The 19411-nt window shown below is 39.7% G+C and overlaps 2 protein-coding genes across 2 annotated transcripts in view; one reads left to right on the top strand and one right to left on the bottom strand.

Moving 5' to 3' along the window:
* Positions 1–6844, top strand: part of LOC104287831 (chromosome unknown open reading frame, human C16orf62) — a 56935-nt gene extending 50091 nt beyond the window's left edge. The window contains exons 30-31 of the mRNA XM_009886564.1: positions 5727–5873; positions 6440–6844. Coding sequence (XP_009884866.1) covers positions 5727–5873; positions 6440–6538 — 246 coding nt within the window. The 3' untranslated portion in view covers positions 6539–6844. The remainder of the gene's footprint in view (positions 1–5726; positions 5874–6439) is intronic.
* Positions 6845–10111: 3267 nt separating this feature from the next.
* On the bottom strand, positions 10112–18657 carry KNOP1 (lysine-rich nucleolar protein 1). The gene is made up of 6 exons (XM_009886602.1): positions 18361–18657; positions 17619–18066; positions 15185–15195; positions 13354–13422; positions 12792–12869; positions 10112–10423 (listed from the first exon to the last, which is right to left on the bottom strand). The coding sequence occupies exons 1-6, from the start codon at positions 18655–18657 to the stop codon at positions 10112–10114; spliced, it is 1215 nt and encodes a 404-aa protein (XP_009884904.1).
* Positions 18658–19411: the final 754 nt, after the last annotated feature.

Raw genomic sequence — 19411 nt, 5'->3', positions numbered from 1 at the left:
TTTTAGATACCCCATTTGCACAGCAGACTTTAGTGTTTGCCAATACAGAATGTGTTAAGTGATACATATTTGGAGGACACTATGACAAGTTTAGCCTTTTCTGTGTTTTTGCTATCCTGTTTATTCTTCCTTAAGCAATTGTAGAGATGCAAGATGAATAAATCCTTTGCTCAAATGCCTCTACATCATTGTACACATCACCACAGTGAATAGCAGTTCTTTTTCAGAACAATAACAACAGAAAACAACCATTCTTGCATAGCTAAGATTGTCCAAGTGGATATTGGAAGGAGTTTTTTAACAGAGTTTTCAAGACTGTGGGTTGTAGATTAAGGACTTTTTGCATCTGACTCCTATATGGAGTATGTGGGTGGGAATGTTTGTAGGGCTCTGGTTTCTGCAAGGCTTGCTTTTTTTTTTCCCCCGCTTTCAAGCTTAATACTTTGAGTAATGAGATCCTGTGTTATTTCACTTCAAGCAGTTGTTGCATAGAAAACTGGATTTAAAGCTAAGCAGCATGGATATAGGTTCTTGTCCTGACTTTGCCTCTGCGGCCTTGGATTTACTCCTCTGTCCATCCTTATTTACCAAGGGAGAGCATTTGTTTTGCTTGGTTGAGTAAAAGTCCTTGAGAGATTTAGATAAAAATTGTTTTGTAAGACTGAATAGTTTTTTGAGGAAGCTGTTGTTGCTGAGGAAATAGAGGCGACAAGAATATTGTCAGAGACGTCCATTTGTGCTAAAGTAGAACCGATCATAAAATCACTGTGATATTTGGATTGCTTCAGTGTTGGTGACCTTTTATTATTCATCTGCTTGGCTGCTCATTTAAATGAACAAGCCTCTGATGATTCTGTGTTTTTATTGGTTCATTTCCTTTAAAAGCTATAAAGGAAAATAATTTTTTCTCACAATAAAATGCTTTCACCAAAACGGCAATTTGGAAGAGAACAATGCATCTTATGTTAACACAGCATGGTCTTTTTGCAGTATTAGGGAATGCTTCATTTATGTTACAGTCCTTGAATGGGAATTTTCCATTCTGGACAGTTCTCTAAAGTTCAAGCTGTTTCTGGTCATCAGAGCATGTATCAGTGAATCCTCTCTGCCTTTGTGTGGGTGGAAGACTAATCTTATGCTCCAGGTTTCTTAGACATGTAAATATCTTGCCACTTGCTGATAAGTCTCCAGATGGAATATGTTTTATTCAAACATGACTTTTGATCCAAAATGGTAGGAGCATGTTGTTGTGTCCTTGGCAGTGCCATGTTAGGATGGCAGTCTTCCCATACTGGACTTCTTATAGTAAGCAGTAGAAAGCAATTCCTGGGTATGCTTTTGAGGCTTCTCCTTTCAACACAACTGATTTTTAATTTCATATAAACTTATAAAAACTTCAGTTGATTTCACATGTGTTTGAATACTTGAACTAGAAGCAGAACTGGAGGTAGTTCTCTGTTTGTGTGTGGGTATGTTTTAAATTGAGAAGAGGTTGCTCATCCCGAAGAATTTTGTGTCCTTTGCCAAGATTTTCTAAAGGCGGTTAAACATTTTGGTCCTCTTTGGGAGGAGGGAGGCAAGAGAATTTACCTGCTGCAGTTTCCAGAAGACATTGCAGGTGCCTGCTTTGGCACGTTTGCCGCTTGCCTGCTGGTGGCTCAGCGCAGGATGGGTGCACCGCAGTGAGGAACTGTGGCTGGGTGAGTGCGTATCGACTCCACTTCTTTGTCTGGAGAGTCCTAACTCCAACATTAATCCTTTTATTACACCATTGTCTCTGGCATGCTGGTGGAGTTTAAAGACTAGAAATAGTTTGGTTTGGAACATTGTTTCCGCGTGTTTGTAAGATACTTGGTAAATAGTGGAAACCAAAATAAATAAATTGGGATTCTGGTAATGGCCTACAGTGGGATTACTGAGTATGGCTTTGTAAAGTATGGTCTGGTCCTCCAGGAACCGTAAGTTCCACATGGAGTACATCTTTATTGGATTTATTTTAGAGGGAAATGAAACTGACGTGAGCAGCGCTATGAGTATTGAAAGCTTTAAAAATAGGTTAAGGACTTGGAAATAGAGATGAACCTGCCCTGGTGCCAGTATAGAGCTAGGAGTAAAATGTTTCAGCCTGTCTGAACTGAGAGGTGTGTTACTGAACCCTGAGCAGGCAGAAGCTGTCGCTAAGACTCTGAGTACTCTAGAGGGAGGTTCTAGACTGCTCTTTCAAGGACTGTATCCAAAAGAAGCGCTTTCTTTTCTGACAATCTCAGTGCGCTAGAGGAGTGGGGATATACATCCTCTTGTGTGGTCTATGAGCTCCCAGCTGCAGCTTGGTTCTTGGTGTTTTCTCAAAACATTATTTCCTTTTTTTATGAATGAACTTGTGTCAGCTGCCATTGGTGCTAAGTTCTTCATTTATCCTGTGTTAGGACGGTTGTGTAATGAGAGAGTTGAGAACCTGGTCTGCCCCATGCAATTTTTGATTTTTTTTTTTCCAGCAAACTAACAGATGTTAAAAGATTCCCAAAGGGCCTCACGTGAGAGCTTTTAAGGAAATGCAAGGCTGCCTGTTATGGCTTCCTTTAGAAATATCTAGATTTGGATGACAAGGATATAACCACCAGCATGACAGTAGCGCTGGAATTCATTCCGGGCTAGATAGTGCAGGTAGTACTAGCAAACAGATGCTGTATCAGCATGGAGACTCAACCTAGACTGATATATTTAGTACCTTGGAGGAGCCTTACAGCCCATGCTGAGCTCTGTGCTGCCACAAGTATCAGAGCCAGTTATTTTAAAGCTGTACATGGGAGCAGCAGCAGGCTAGACACATCTTCAGAGGAGCAACGTGTCTAAATGCACAAATGCTTTTCTAACAGAAGGCTCAAGGTATCCTTATGACATAGATGTCTGGCAAAAGTCACTGAAAGACACGGATAAATATTTGAATTACTAGCCAGAATTTTGTGAAATACAAAGTTACATGGTCTGTATGAAAGATCCTGTTTTTTTTCTGTTACGCTATATGAAATTTGGACGTTGCTCTGCCCTTTGGTGGAGGGGCTAGGACACAAGGGGGTCATGTTCTGGGATGATGTAGTTTGTTATTTGTTTCATTGTCATCAGCATTATTCCAAAGATTATGGAAAATGTGCTGCTTAGAAGGCTGGCAATTCTTTTTGGTGTGGGAATTGCTAGTCCCATAATGTATGTGGTTGCCAAATAGCTGAGCTGTTGCTTTCTCCTTGCTGCCTGTGAATACATCCTGCGAGTTGGAGTGCCACCCGCACTTCAGTTTGAGTTATGTCAGCGGGCTTGGCAGCGTGCTGGCATAGATGTCTCCCTTCAGTTGGAGGTCGGTGCCATGTTGCACAAACATTCCTGTTCATCACCATGTGAAGCCTTGTCTGACTACTCTTGTTCATTTTCAGATGTGGTGGGATTCACTGCATACCTGAATCTGCCTCTCTCTTCACTTTGCATTGTGTAACTGATGAGAAGATGCCAAAATCCTGTTTGTTATACCTAGCCCAGTGCAATGAGAGTTAGTGTGCATTTCACTGATCCAGCTTTTTACCATTTCTAGATCCTTTTTGAAGTACGATTCTTCTTGAAATACATGTGTTTCAAATTAGTCAAAATGTCATCCTTATTTTAACAAATGGATTTTGTATTATCATTGATACTGCCTGGAAAACCTCGCTAGTTGATACTGACTGGAGTACCGCTGCTTTTGCATTCTGCCCAATAATGTAACTATCCCACTTCTTGTAAGGAAACCTCCAAGCAATTCCCAGGAACCTCTTTGAAGTTTGTATTCAGCAGAAGATGCGCAGGCATTAGATGGTCAATGGGAAAAAAAATTGCAGATAACATCTTATTTTGCTAATCCAGCATACATGGTGATGTGGCAGGTGGAAGGCTGTATGCTTTGTGGATAATGTGGCAAAACATGGACTAGCTGGCTGTATCCTATATCTGTTTTTCCCTGAAGGATGTTAGTCCTTCAAGAGAAATACTACAGTAGTATTTAAGCATTTAAGCGTAACTACTTTCCCTTTTATTGTCTATTGAGTTGTATTTCTGCTCTTTGTGTTACTACTACTGGAGTAGACCGATCAATTGTATTTCTCTATCTGATAGGGAATACAGTTCAAATGATGGGTGTAGTGTTTGCCTATAAACAGCTTTTGGAGCTGTTGGGATGGAAATTGCTAACGTAGATAACTGGTACAGGAAGAACTGTGTTTTTGGTAGTTTCATGTAATTAATGTAGTGCTTAGGGAACTTCTCCTGGGGCCTTGAGCAGCTCTGGGCATTGCATATGCATGGGTGTGTGCATGCACACAGTTTCTGGTGTGTCAGATTTGTTCTGCATGTACAAATCTACTGTGTGTGTCACATACGTACAGTAACAGTGTGATGCTTCTAGTTTGGGGGATGCTGTGTTCTCTTTTCTAGTTAGCCAATTCTTTAATGGCATGGCTTTCTCCTTTTCCATATTTATCTGGAGGACTGATAGCTCCGTGTGTGCCATTTCTTTGATTAATCGCATCTGACCTCTCTTTGCTGGCAGTGAGGAGAGAAATTAATTTACTTTCAATCCTTTAGGGAAAGGGTAGAGGCTGCGTGGCTGCTTTGGTATCATGTCAGGAGAGCACAAGTCACAGACATCACTGCACTCTTACCCTAATCTCTGCCTCATTCTTCCTGTAACTTCATATCTGGACACTGTATATTACCTATCCTAACATGTATTGAACTGAGAGGGCTCAAGTGAAGTATTAAGTTCATTAATTGAGGTGACAGTTTTGTTTTAACTACTACTCTGCTGCTGTGGTTTATGTAAAATGTGCTTTTAATCAGTGGTCTTTATTGAGCAAAAAACAAAGGACAGCTGCAGCAAAGCAGTACAAAAAAAAAACACTTTGTCTCAGATGCATCCAAGAAATAATTTGTCCTTTTAGCCTTTTAAAACTTATTTCGTAGGAATAGGCAGAATCTGCAAAAGCGTTTTAATTACTTCTCTTTTCCACTCACCCCACATCAGGGTGGTTGCACCCCACAAGCTTAGTGCAGGATTGTCTGTGCTCCAGAACTCCTCCGTAGAGGCTGACGGGCATGGTGCTCCTCCAGCGCAGACTAACATGAAGCAGGACGCTTCCTCAAAGTCCTGCCTCAGAAATTTTAGGGAACGTAGCTGCAAATATGATGCAAATACGTTGGTGTCACCAAAGTTTCAGTGAAAGAATAGCAGGGGAGAAAATGTGTTTGATTAAATAAATGAAAGTGGAATAGACTGCTGGAAAAAGCCTGAAGTTCCATTAATCTAAATTGATGATTGTGGTCTCTCTAAAAATATATAACCATGGTGATGTAAGTGCAAGGTTGGTTGGTGGGAGGGGGATTTGTATACAATTGTAGGGAGTCTTGAGTTAAAAATGTGTCAGAGCTACATACCGTGCTGTGCCAAAGTGGTATGAGGTGTAGGAGTCTTGTGTAATTACTTTATTTACAGCAACTTAGGTTGATTCATGATTATCAGTACTTGTTGCGTTTTGAATGGAAGATGGAAACTCCGCCTGTATTCTTGTGTCTGTAATTATTGCTGTGCCCTTCAGAATGAGTACCTGCCGCTTGCACTTCTAAGAGTTCAGAGAACCCAGAGAGGTTATCCTGGATGTTTTGGGATGACTATATGGTAATATTGGAAATTTTTTTCATTATAGACCTTAAAGCGACAGAGCCAGTTGGCACTCTATTTCTTTAACACTATTTTAGCTCATGGAGATCTACGCAACAACAAACTAAACCAGCTTTCGGTCAATCTCTGGAACCTTGCTCAGAAACATGGCTTTGCTGACACCAAGACTATGGTAAGGAAAACAGATAATGCAGACAAATTTTAGTTCTTAAGATGTTTTTCAGCTCCTCATTTGGGAAAAGGTAGCGTTTTCTTGATCTGAATAAGCCTAATCTCTTTACAAGTTGCTCTCTTAAAAAAAAATTAAAAAAATTAAATGAGCTTAAAACAACTTATTTTTTAAATGCTTCTTAATGAATAAGCAGCTTTTCCTATTTCAAGTGGTCTGTATCTTTCTAGCACTTTTAAATGTATGTCACATGTTAAAGAACCTGGAAATGCTGGGAGCTCTAACTTCTTTTCAGTACAGAAAACTATCTTTATGAGAAATAGAGTTTATTTAGTGGAGGAACGGCATGGTGTAAGCTTGGAAAGTGGGCATTCCAGAGCCGTTAAGAAAGATATGCATGATAACAAGCTCTGGAGTAAGAAATGAAAGTGCTTTTGTAGCCAGTGATATTTAGGGAAAACCATGAAAGTGTCTATTAAAACACCTTCACATAGATTGAATGATGGCCTATGAAATGAGAAAAGACAAAGACACTAAAAATCTCAAAATAGCCTTCTTTTCATACCCAGGTGAAAACGCTAGAATACATCAAGAGGCGAAGCAAACAACCTGAAATGAGTCACTTCACAGACTTGGCCCTTCGGCTTCCTCTGCAGTCCAGGACCTGATGAATGCCTCTTTTCCAAGGAGCCATCTGTACAAGAGAGCATGTAGTCAAGGCCAAAAATCACTGATCTAGATTTTGACTGGAGGAGTTCAGTGTATTTTTATTTTACTTAGTGTGACAGATTTACTTGGACACAGATAAAATCAAAACTTCTGTGCAATAATTTAACCTGAATTTGTTTCCAGTTTTACCACTGTATTATTTTAAATGCTGATTTAGATTCAGTAAAGGGTATTTTGAACCTCTGTGATTGCAAAAGCCTTTCCAAATCTAGTCTGTTGTCATTTTAGCAACAAAGGAAGAAGATAATCTGCATGGATCAATACACAGCCTCCAAACTTCATCCCACTTGCAGAACAGTCTCTCTCCAGTGCAGAAAGCAGCATTTCAATAGAATAATCCCACTAAGTCCTCTTTCTGCTTTGGGATCCTGCCAACATTTATTTGGTCAGTTCCCGTAAATGAGAAAAATGGCCAGGGTGTTACTGTTCTAATTTCTGCAGTACATTTTCACAGACGTGTTTATGCTTTCATTTTAGCTCAATGGTGTTTTGCAAAATGGAAGGAATCTGTCTGCAGGAAGTGCTGTCTGCAAAGGAAAGTGGAAATGTATGCAAAGTACTCTATATTTACAAAGTACACTGTATCACTGAATAAAACAATTTGCAGTTCATCTGTTTGTTCTGGGGGAGTTTCTTTGCGTATACAAATTTATCACCTTACCCTTGTGGAATTTAGTTACATGTACTGTTATTACACCTAATAAATTTCACTCTCACCACTTCTGTCCCACGGTAAGGAACCATGTTGAGACCTTGCATCTATTGCTGCTTTTGCTTAGTGGTAAGTATTTTAATGAGTTAAATCTTCGTATGGATATTAAGATACATTTTTTTGCACATAAATTTTTATTTTGTTAAGGCTAAACAAATAATCAGTTTTGCTAGACTCATGTACTTAAGGAGTTAGCAAGCTGATAATAAATATCACCTAAATAATTAAACTGTTCTTGTTGCATGCTTTTCATGTCCTCAGTAGTTACTGAAGCAGAGCAGAGTATGTCTACAATATGTATTTTGTGTTAAGATTGTGAAGAACTGAACTGGGATCCTTTGCTCCTGGTACAGACTACACGTAAGCAGAGAAAAATTGCAGGAATACAAGATAATTATGAAGTGGTATCAACTTGATACAGAACCTTTGCAACTTTTAGTACATTTATTTTAATTATTTTGATTATACTGACTTTCCTTAAATAATTCTGTGTAAAGCGTGCACAGATACTGAAATGATAATACTGCACGTTACCATGTCCCACTTTAACGTAGCTTTCCTTCTTGCTGCAGCTGCACAAAACAACTCTCAACAGCACTTAGATGATTCTTCCTGTTGGGCTTGGAAGCAAAACCCATGAACTGGGTAAGTGGGATTAAACTCTGAGCTCTCTAAACTGCCAAGTGGGTCACACTAAGCAGCTGCGGTATGGCAGAAATTGCCCTCCGGGGGCAAATGTACTGCTCTAAACCCACTGTGGAGTTGTTCCAGATTCTGTAAAATGGAAACTCTCACAGCAGGCTGACAAAGGTCCCAACCGTTCTCTGCCCCATGCAGGCACCAGTTTTTGCCTGTTGTCTTTTGAGCACAGTTTCTTTATTGATGCAAGACCGCCACGAGAAACGATTTCAAATGTTTTACTACTGTTTTTATTAATGCAAAAATAGCTCAAGGACAGGCAGAAAGCTCTGGTTAGTTATCAGGAGCAAACTCCAAACATCTAGCTTAGAAGCTAACATAACCACTCTAATAAACTGCTTTTGGCTTACTTCCATGTTAGAGCAAAATTAATTTTAGTTAAAGCACTCTACTTATTATAGACCTCGTCTTTCTTCTGTGTATAGCAGCTACACAGGCCAGACCAAGTTTGACTGCTCAAAAAAAGCTTACAGTTTTTTCCCCCAGGTATGTGTCTTGTTTTTCAAACTACAATTTCACATGCACAATATTATCAAGAACAGGGTGCCAGGCCATCCGCAAAGCTATAGTGAAGCAACACACTGGTGTACATTATGCAATTCAAAGGGGGAGGGGGGAGAGTCCTTTATCCAAAGGCAAGGCTCGGACCAGTATCACGTTCAGCATCTTTGACAGTGGCAGTGCAAGACCAGTCACTACCCATCAAGACTGGCTCTGCAGCAGAAAGCTGTACATGCTGTCCCTCTCCCCCTAAATGAAGTCACTAGTTGACATTTTCTTACCTGTTCCTTTAACTTTTTTTTTTTTTTTCCCCCAGGCAAGTAGCTGAGGGCCTGACTTCAGCATTTGTCTTCCATCAGAAAACAGAACCTCCACTACCTGAATTTAAGTAAAGCTACAGTTGAAGCCAGTCACTGAGCTTTGAGAGCACTGGTGCAAAACAGACTCGCCCTGAGGTAGTGGTGGCTTTAAATGACACTTTAAAGAGACGGTTTCCTCAAAGACAAGTTCAGACCCTGCAGGAAGTGGTTCAGCATCCCCTCTTCCCAGGTATGGGAATGGATTCGTGGCAATCCCTTAAGGCGGAGCCTCTGCATAATTTTTACTTCCCCTCAGGAGTTGTCCAAAATGCATTGGAACCAACTGCTGTTTTCTTAAGTGTATTTTCTGCTGGAGGCAGCTGCTTTCAGGTAGAGCAGTCCACTGGAAAAGACTTGTGGGAAGCAAGGTTGCCTTAAAAGAGCAAGAAATGCAGTAGATCAGTTGGCATGAGCTTATCAAAAAGGATAGGTAATTTGGCAGAAAAACAATAAGCTGGGTAAGTAGAGATACTAACCTAATTCTGGGGGGTGGGGTTCTTGGCAAGTCAGCTACTATTACACTCCAGCAGGCATGGACATAAGAGATGGTCACCTTGTTCTGCTTACCCAACAAGCACATTATTGAAACTGCCTTGCTTTCTGTAATTTAGGAAGTCTAGATCCATATATTTGGTGCTGCTATCCGGAAAGCACGTACCTTCTTTCACAGGTAACAGCTGCTGCTTGAAAATCCAACTGCCAGAGCTTAGTTAAAATAGAGGATGTTCCATGCTATTCATTATTATAATGAAGATGCTAATATTTAAGAAATTACTGAGTTAAGTCTCCCCTCATAAAATTTGTAGGCATACCAGTAGTGTTTCTTCAAAGTAAAACGCCATCACTTTGTACCACTCGCCAAGTGTAAAAATGTGAAGATTTTACAGAACGCTAAAATCCTTTTGAATCACTAAGATGTAGGTAAATACAAGTTCATGAAATCAGCATTTAAAAAAAAATTACTAAGTTTCAACTTGTTGCAGGCGTTGCCCACATATGTTCAGCCTTTGAAGGAGGCTGTCTCTTGCCTTGTAGAAAACATGGTAAAGCTTTCAAAAACTTACTGTTTAGCTGAAGTGGGGGCCCAGCTCCACATAATCTGGCATATGCAGTTGAAAACTTGTACGAAAACCACCTCATAAATCAAATTTTCTTAAACATTTTGCATTTTATTTCAAGTAAAAAGATGTGGAAAGTGAAAAGAAATTTGCCTGTTGAATTTTCATTCTTTTTATTAAGTTTTAATCTTCAAATTTTATAGATCTAGTTGTATATTTGTCTATATAGACTTTTTTGTTGGCAGCAGGTTGAAATCCAAGACCAATTCCTCTATGTTGCTTCAAGTCCATTGCTTTATCGAATTCCATCTTCAGAGCCTGCTGTAACTTCTCCTGCCCTTCCCTGTTCAGAGCCATGTTCGGTTTGTTTGTAGTCGCTGAGGGATTTTGGATAGGCACAGAGCCCTTTTTAAAGCCACCCATCAATCTAAAAAACTTCATTTCTTCCTCAGAACTTCGAAAAGCAGCTGTGCTCCACTGGCCAAACTTTGTATCCTGTGAAGCAAAACACGGTTAACACTAAAATGAAATAATACCAAGACCAAGGAAGACAATTTCTGGCTGTGTACTGTGCGAACAGAACCAGCTACAAGAACCTGGCAGGGCTGACAAAGCTGGGAAGCAGTCATTCCATGGGCTGTACCTCTCAAAGGACATGAGAAAAGAACGGCATAACCCTGCATGAGTGTGTCTTCATTAGCATTTCAATTCATTTAACCTGGAGAGAGGGTTAATGCACTTTCAGAACCTCTTCCTCTGTCTTGAGGAATCTTGACTTTTCTTCTCTAGAGATAATATTTCCCTAGCTCAAAGAGCCCGACATTGCCCAATCATTTCTCTTATTCTAAGACAACTGTCAGACTTAATCCTCTTTCACTCTGTCACTTTGTACTGTTACCATTTTCATTTTCCTGCTGCCTAGTTAAATAGCTGCTGTTTTCAGCAGTGTTTTGTTATGTTAGTTTTGGAGACAGCGTTCAATCTCGCTCACATGCTTTAAGTAATGCTTGCATTCTCATCCCACTAATTACCACCAATATTGCAAGGGTGCAAAAACTGAGGGCATACCCTTATCCAACAGGTCTAAATATAGTACTCTTAAAGCCTCCCTCCCTCGCAGTTTGCCATTCCTTAACTCTGCCTTTCACTGTATTCTTTGAACTAGTTCACTCCAGGATTTTTGTCTGCAGATACTGGCTCCTTTCTGAGAACATAAGTAACGTCCAAGTAAAATCAGAATTCAGCTGTTTGCAGATAAACCAAGATACATCATATGATTCACAAAGTTTATGAACTTTTGGCTTACCTAAGAACACGCTTCATTATCTATGGATCTTATTTGATTCCTGAGCTACAGCTAGGATCTGTGCAGTCATTTGTACCTATTTTTGGCAGGACTTTTACTCCCAATTTTTTCTTTAAAATGGGGGGTGATATTAAATGGAAGAATGTTTGATCATTAATTAAATACACTGAGCTGGCTACATCAAAGGAAAAAAACATGAATTTAGTGGCGTGTTTATGTAAGCCTGAAATCCTTCCAAATGAACAGTTGTAGTTTGCATGAAACATTCATCCTCCACTAGACAGCCAACATGACACACAGCGTGCTACGCAATATTGTGGGCAAGCTGTAGCAGTTTTTTTTAAGTTAAAAAAATGCAAGGCTGGAGTATCATTCACTATCACAGGCCAGAATACCTGCCGTTAAAAGAAAGCTATCCATAGTACTTTAATATTTTTACCTTGCTCAAAGATAAGTTGCTGTATAAACCCAGGTCTGTGACACAGATGCATGCACACGTACGCACATATGTATGTCCCCCCTTTGGAATGGGAGACGTGCACAGATGCAAAAATAATTACAGCTTGTCAAAACCCGTAATTTTTTTAAGTTAACTGCTGGCAGGCACTACACGTAACTTTTGATGCAGCATTTCCAGCTCAGTCTTTGTGAAGCTGATGAATTAGTTTTTATAGCTTCTGTTCTGCATACTACTAAACAGAGACAGATCAGCACCAAAGAACAGAGATCCCCTGCCAAGGATGTCATTTTTCTAAAGGACTCCAGAGACTATTAGATAGTTGCAGTTCCAGAGCTACTGCAGTCTGCCTCCTACTATGTAAAAACCTACAGGAGTTGATTCTGGCATTTGTTTGAGGTATATTCCAACTTTCTAGGCATCTGGCAGTCTTGCGAAACAACTAAGAATCCTGAATTACTAGCAAAGCTTTCTCTCCTCCTCAGTCTTATTACCCCTGCTAAACACTCTGCCGCAGTCTCCGCTATCTCACTGTAAACCTGTCGGGGACAGGCTGAGGAGGATGCAAAACCAAAAGAATAAAGAATCATCTTTCAAAGAGGTGGAGGAAAGACATAGAAGTTAGGAGAGGACCGACTGTAAATATCACACACGTGCATTATCAGTTGTCATCCCCTTCTACCTTTCCATGTGCACCCCTGTTTCCAAATGTCGGCAGTCTTCCAGATAATAATTCAGATACAATTCAGTGACTGCTATATGCATAGCCTAGGATTATTTACATTAAGCAAAAAATGTTTCTGCAGCAATTGGTCATGGCTCATTCTGCAGAGGAACCAGAGAAAAGGTTGCTTTTGAGGACTGATGATGGGAGTCTGTGAAATGCTAACTGCTGTTGGAGTTTACTGGTCAGCTCCCAGACTCTTTTGGGATTGTACTAACTTGTTCTATAGCATGACCTTAAATTTACAGCCAGAAGGAAGACTGTTCTGCCAAGCCACGTACCTGAGCCACATACAAAAAGGAGTGCAGTGCTTTTTTCAGGGACTTGCTCTGGGACACAATATTTCCATCAGATCAAGGTCTAAGTTCATACATACCTGTTCCACTTTGGGACTGAAAACCTTAGTTTTGCCAGATGCTCTATCAATTTCTTCTTGCAGAGCCTGCCTCCTCACCTAGCATGCAGAAAAAACAGCAGTGTTAAATTAAATTAATTTAATTCATAATGAAAAGTTAAGGGAAGAATAAAATTGTTATCTTCAGAATTTTGCAAGGATAATTAATAAGTTGCATGTAATCCTTTTACACACTCAACAGGAGAACTGTGATTTTTCTAGTGTTATTTTAAATCAACATTTTGCTGTATCAGATACTTTTAATCTTCTAACTGCAGGTAACACCAACACTGAAACTGCCAACATTGACAAGAGGCAAAGAAACCTGCATTTAACCTAATAAGCTACTTCGAAGCTTCTGACATTGACTGGAGCTGTACGTTTTGGACTTAATCCATGGAAAGTAAAGCATGTTTGAATCGGAGCGCTCTTTAGGGAAATCTTGGCATAGACAAGCAACAAAGCAGGTTTTTTTGTTAGAAATCCTATGCATGCATTAAATGCTGACTTGCTTTAAATCTTAAACAATTAAGACAAAGCATACCTTGTCTATGTTAATTTCATCACAGTTTCCTTTTTTTTCCTGCACAATAGTTACATCATCCACATCTTCCTGTAAAACAGGAAAAAGCTTCTATGAATATTTTTATCCATTCTGGTTAATTAGAATTTACACAGCTCTGATCATGAAAGTAGTAAAAACGCTAAACAATACAGTAGTACTATTCTGGGGCAAGAAGAAATAGTCAGATCTAAGCTGGAAATGCCAATTACAGAATCACAGAATGGTCAGGGTTGGAAGAGACCTCTGGAGATCATCTAGTCCAACCCCCAAATTAAACCTGTGTATTTCTATGGAGAGACTTCCTCCCCAAGGAAGAGATCCTTTTTTAACAAAGAGCGTAAGAGATTTTTTTTAAATTCACACATTAAAATGGACTTACCAACATCACTGGCACATATAGTAATGTTTGCAGATACGGTCATTTCCAATTAAACTGTTTTAGAAAAGATTAAATTTATACTTGAAATAAGGGACAGAAAGAGTGAAACTGAAAAAACTGGTGGTAAGATAATGGCCCCTCTGAAGGCACAGGACAAGCTTGAGGCACGTTGATACCACTAGCCCCTTGAAAAATAAAACAAAACAAAACAAACTCCCAAAAAACCTAAACAATTGAGAGGCAGCTGCACTGTGTTCTGTCTTTTATAAATGCAGAGTAGATGATGGTCCCCAAGGAGCTTCCAGTCTGGAAAGAGCACAGGGAGAGGTGTGACACATACATAATGTGTCTCCTACAATGGCAGTAAACAGCACATTAGTTCCACGCTGGAGAGTAAGGAATTCTGCAATGTGATGTGAAGAGACAGAGCACCTCTGGCAGGACTGGACGGGCAGGAGGTACATCAGTGGCAGTGTCCACAAGCAGCCAGATACTGATAACTCTTCCACAAAGTGCAGCCCTTCAGAGGCTTGTGCTCCCATTGACTGGCGTTTCTAGATCATTGCCCTCAGCCTTTCTTTTCCAAATTTGTAATAAGGATAAGATTTTAGGGCATCCAGTGTAACAGGATAAGTAGTAAGTCCGGGATAGTGGTAAATTACAGCCATAAGCTTTAGACCAGTCTGGAAAAGGTGGCCCAAGTGAAGATCGATCGATATAGCTAACATAACACTCCAAGCGTGAAACAGCCAGGGAACACCAAGACAAGGAAAAGATTTGTAACATACTTCTGTCAGCAGAAGCTGCTGTTACTTTTTTGAGGGTTTACAGTTTTATTTAAAGCCATGAATAATTTACCTCGTTTTCCAAAGCTACCTTTTATACATTGATTTCACACACACACAAAGTACATGCACCATTAAAAATGTGAGAACACTCTGCAATAAGGACAGCTCACTCTCTTGGATGATAAGAAAAAAACAAAAACTAAAACCAAACCCCAATTTACTTCTAGATGGCCTGGTACTGTCTTTTCAGATCTCCTAAAACGAGCAGGAGAACTGTTGTGACAGGATTCTGCGAACAGCTGCAACATTTATTATTTTTTTTTAGCTGGAAGGTCAAGTGGCAGACAAGGAAGGAGGAAGGGGGTACACCCCCATCCCTGCTGGTTCACAGCACGTCACTGACCTGCCGATGGCTACTGTGTGGCAAAAATTACCCCTCTCTGGAGGTGTGCTAATCTTTCACCAGCTTCATGGAGGGCGAGCACATTCACAGACGGCAGGAGTATGCTATCCACAGGCAAACAACTTCAAAGAAGTAAACAGTCCTCACTCCACTCAAGTTGACTGCAATGGCATCCAATGGGGAAAATACCAATTGTCTATATTAAGTGGGTATCACTCCACATTGTCTTTAAAAACTTACTCTTTTGCTTGCTGCACAAGCCCAACAGAGAATTTTTCAGGGCGTGCATCAGTGCGTGTGACACACTATAGACTAGAAAATAGTTCAGGACGATGGCACAGTAAAATGCAAGAGCAACATTATCAGCCATTTATTACAGCAGTGTCTTTTGGCCTGGCAGGAACTAGATTTCTCTAGAACTGCTTTACCCAAACTTCTCAGTCTTCGGGAGAATGTCTCTGAAGTAGTTTTTATTATTAAAGGACAGAGCTGAACACAGGGAAGAACAAAACATGCATCATCCTACACCCTTCTCTTCAACTGTTTGCAAGGTATTTGCTGTGTCTTCCATTGTAATTGGTCACCACACCATCATGCAAGTTTACTTGTCATTGTGAGGCTTATCTTGTCCCCACAGAACGTGAGCAGCTGCGAGAATCCAAATAATGCCTAACCGTCTCAAAAAGACAATGTCAATTTAATTAGAAAATATATCCCAGCCACTTTGTCCTTTGAAAGGTCAAAAGGAGAAACCTAAGTAAAAAGCCCCAAACATTTGCTCACCTAGTGACTGATAAGCATACACACTCCCAACACAAACCTTTGTGGAAAAAGCCTGTGTCTGGGTCTCCATGATGGCTGAAGAACCTGCTTTTATAAATCTATATTTAATTATTAGTACTAGACCCCAGAAAGCTGCCAGATTTCCACAGAACGTGAAGAAACTGCATAGGTGAGTGCATAACAAAGCAAAACACGCCATGAAGTGTGCTTGAGAGGCAACTAGTTCTATGGCCCGCTCTGTCCCTAGTTTACGAAAATCTCCAATGATGCTTTATTAACTAGTGCTTGATGTTGAAACAAGCCAAGCATTCAAAGTTCTTGGTAACAACTGGAGTGTAATTTCCCATTACCTATGAAAATCAACACAAGCTCCTAATGACTTGCAATGAGCTGTTTTCAAAGTTGCTGAAGCGCCTAAAAATAGAGATAGACGCCTATTGAATTCCTGAGCATCTCGCAGTTTAATTCCCAATGACAACAGAGGTTAGGCATGTAGGTACTAACTTCAAGCACTTAAAATAGCTTTAAAATGTGACCCTAATCAGATTAAAAAAGAAGAAGGTTTAAAAAAAATGTTAAAGCAATAAAACCAGATCTTAATAGTCTAATTAAAAAAAAAAGAAAAATCAAACAAGAAACCTCTGTATTTCAAATCTTTCATCAGTTCTTCTCCATGTTTGTTTCGCCTCAGAAATGGCCATCTGGCACGACTCTGGGATGGGATTTCCTTTAACAGTCAGTCTGGATACAATTCCAGTTACCTTCAGTTATAATTTATGCAGCTCATATCTATTTATTTTTTTGCATGGATTTATTTTTTTAATTAAGAATTTGTGTTTAGGTTATTCTTTAGTATTCTTCTAGCAGAATTTATACATTGATGCTTGAGGCCTAATCTACACTTAAGATTCTTAGATTTTCTCTAAGGTTTTGTCCAAGTTAGACAACAGGCTTTGGCTAAATTTCCCCCTTGTTTCTAAGACTATGCAATTTCAGGAGCAAAAGCCTGAGGAAAAGTCTAACAAACACAATTAGATGTGCTCATGCTGCCAATGTTACCAACCTGCTCAGGTTAAATGACATGGGATTAAAATCCTATTTTATAGGACTGTTGTGACTTTGCTAAGAGCAAGTTAAAGAGGAACAGAAGGACATTTATGACTGTACCTACTGTACATTTCTTTTTGTGCCAATACTTGCTGTTAGTTCTAAAATGTGATTTAGACATTTTACATTTTCGCAATTGAAACACTGGATGACTACAGCAGTAGGCATTAAAAAATTTCCCTGTGTTTCACAACTATTGTGTGCTGAAATCAGCAGATCAGCTGCTCCTGGTTCACAAAACCCAGCAGAGGCCCCAGTTGACCCAAATGTAACCTGAGGGACTGAACAGGCAGAACAGCCTGCAAAATAGGAAACTGCCTACCTGAAAAGCTTTCAGTTCCTTAGCAGGAGGGCGCAAAGATAGACTCTTCTTTGCCACTTACCATTGCCTTATTCCCTGTATCTTCTCCTTTGATCTTTTTCTTTTTTGTATTTGCTTTTGAATCTGGTTCTTCAGCAGAGTCCTGTGGTACTTCTTTTTTTCTTTTGTTCCTTTTTTTCTCACAGAGCATATGATTACTTGTGCATAATACCCTATCTACAACATCCCCTGTGACACATTCAGCTCGCTTCATTTCACTCTCTTTGTTCTTTTTATTGCTTTCTAGTAGCGTTATTTTTTGGCTTTTAGATGTACTGTCATTGCTTAAAGAAAATTTTGGATATGTTGTTTCCTCCTCCTCTTTCTGAATGTTCTTTCTCTTTTTCTTCTCAATTACTTCATTATTATCCATGATACTCTTCCTGCATTTTTTTCGAGAAAGCTCTTTGTCTTCAGACTTACCTTCTTGCTGTGCAGGCAGATGTTTATCAGGAGCTCTGTGACTGGAGTCCTGATCATCTTCACGTGTTAAGGAAGAAACATCTTTGCATCTCTTCTTTTTCCTCTTGGTCTCTCTGATGTTTCCGGAGTTCTCAGTAGTGTCCTCTTCCTCCCTGTTTGTGAATGCAGTTTCCTGGAAATTTTTTCTTTGCCTTTTACTGAAGTCAGTCAATGGAATGGGGCTATCAGGAACTCCACAGATGTTGTCCTGAGTATCTGCTAGTGGTAAAAAGGAGTTGGACTTATCTTTCTTTTTCTTCCTCTTCTTTCTTCTCACATAACTCTCCCCATCATTCTGGATAATATCTGTTCTTTGGTTGTCACCAGTAAAAGCTTTTTCTTGTGAAATATATTTGTGTCGTTTTTTATGAACTTTTTCAGACTGTTTATGTTCACTGTCCTGGATGTCCTCCAACGAAAAAGAAAAATTGTCTTTCTTCTTTTTTTTCTTTACTTCCTTCTTTTTTTTAGTTACTTCATCATCCAATTCCAAATTCAAAGCAGTATTTTTTCTGGGTTTTTTACAAGCAGATTCATTTTTCTTAGTACCATCTGCACGATGATTTGAAAGCTCTGCATCACTACTCTCATTATTCTCCAATAATGAGGAGGAATGACATTGAACTTTTTTCTTCTTCTTTTTGAGAATTTTAATTTCTTCCTCTGATTCTTCTTGAGGTTCTGAATCCAGATGGCCGCCTACATTCGCAAAGCTTTCTGAATGGGCTTCTTCCAGTAATTCAGAGTCAACTTTCTTTTTCTTGTTTTTCTTCTTCTTCTTCTTCAATTCTAATTTGTCTAAACAGTCATCATCTTCTTTTAAATTTTCCTTTTTCTTTACCTTTGTTTTTGTCTCAAGCTGGCCGTCATCCTCAGTTTTAATGACAGTTTGAACATCTTCCTCAATTTTAATGATAGTATGGCTCCTACCACTTTTCACCTTTTTCTTTTCCCGTATATGTTCCGCATGAACTTCTTGTCTCTTTTTCTTTATTATCATTCTAAAAAACAAAATTAAGATGTTAGTGCACCGCTTCAACAAGATGACGCAAGTCCTAGCCTGTTTGGTCTTTTTTTATTCTGAAACCATTCTGTATCTTGCATTGTCCCTGGCACCCTTTTTCGGATTTCACAATCTGCTCTCTGCGATGGGAGGGACCCAGAACTGCATTCAGCACTGAAAATGTCATCTACTGGAGTGGTGAAGGGGTGATTTTTTTGTCTTGTTCTTTATTGCTGTCCTGGTTAGTAACTTTCTATTTGTCTTTTTGGCAGATGCTGAGCATGCCATTTTCACAGAAATAGTACCCTCTTTCCTAAACGACAAGACACACACATCTATATACATTGGAACGTATATTTAAGGTGGTTTTCCATGTATGTATGACTTTTCACTTATTTAACACTGAACTTGACTTTACTGCCCACTTAGCATTACAAGATCCTTTTAAAGCATCTGAGTCACTCCCTTGAATTTTGTTCTGTTTGCCACTTCTCGCCCTTGCGATCCCTTTCCTTTCTGGGACGTTTGTGCCTACGAGCAGGTGACAGTGGAGGCGCCTCTGGGACCCGCCTGGTGACACTCTCTGCCTTTGCCCAGAAACCGATTTATTCCTACTTGGTTTCCCACCTGTTAATCCATAACTAATCCACAGGATTTCCTTCAGTACCTCTTGTGAGACACCCTGTTAAAGCCCTTTAAAAAAGTTCGAGTGTGCCACAGCGTACATGTATCCGTTACCCGCCGCCGGCAG

This window comes from Charadrius vociferus, unplaced genomic scaffold (genome assembly GCF_000708025.1).
Source record: "Charadrius vociferus isolate BGI_N301 unplaced genomic scaffold, ASM70802v2 scaffold46, whole genome shotgun sequence".
In the NCBI taxonomy this organism is placed as follows: Eukaryota; Metazoa; Chordata; class Aves; order Charadriiformes; family Charadriidae; genus Charadrius; species Charadrius vociferus.
The sequence above is the reverse complement of the archived record's forward strand: the minus strand, read 5'-3'. Positions and strand labels throughout refer to the sequence as shown.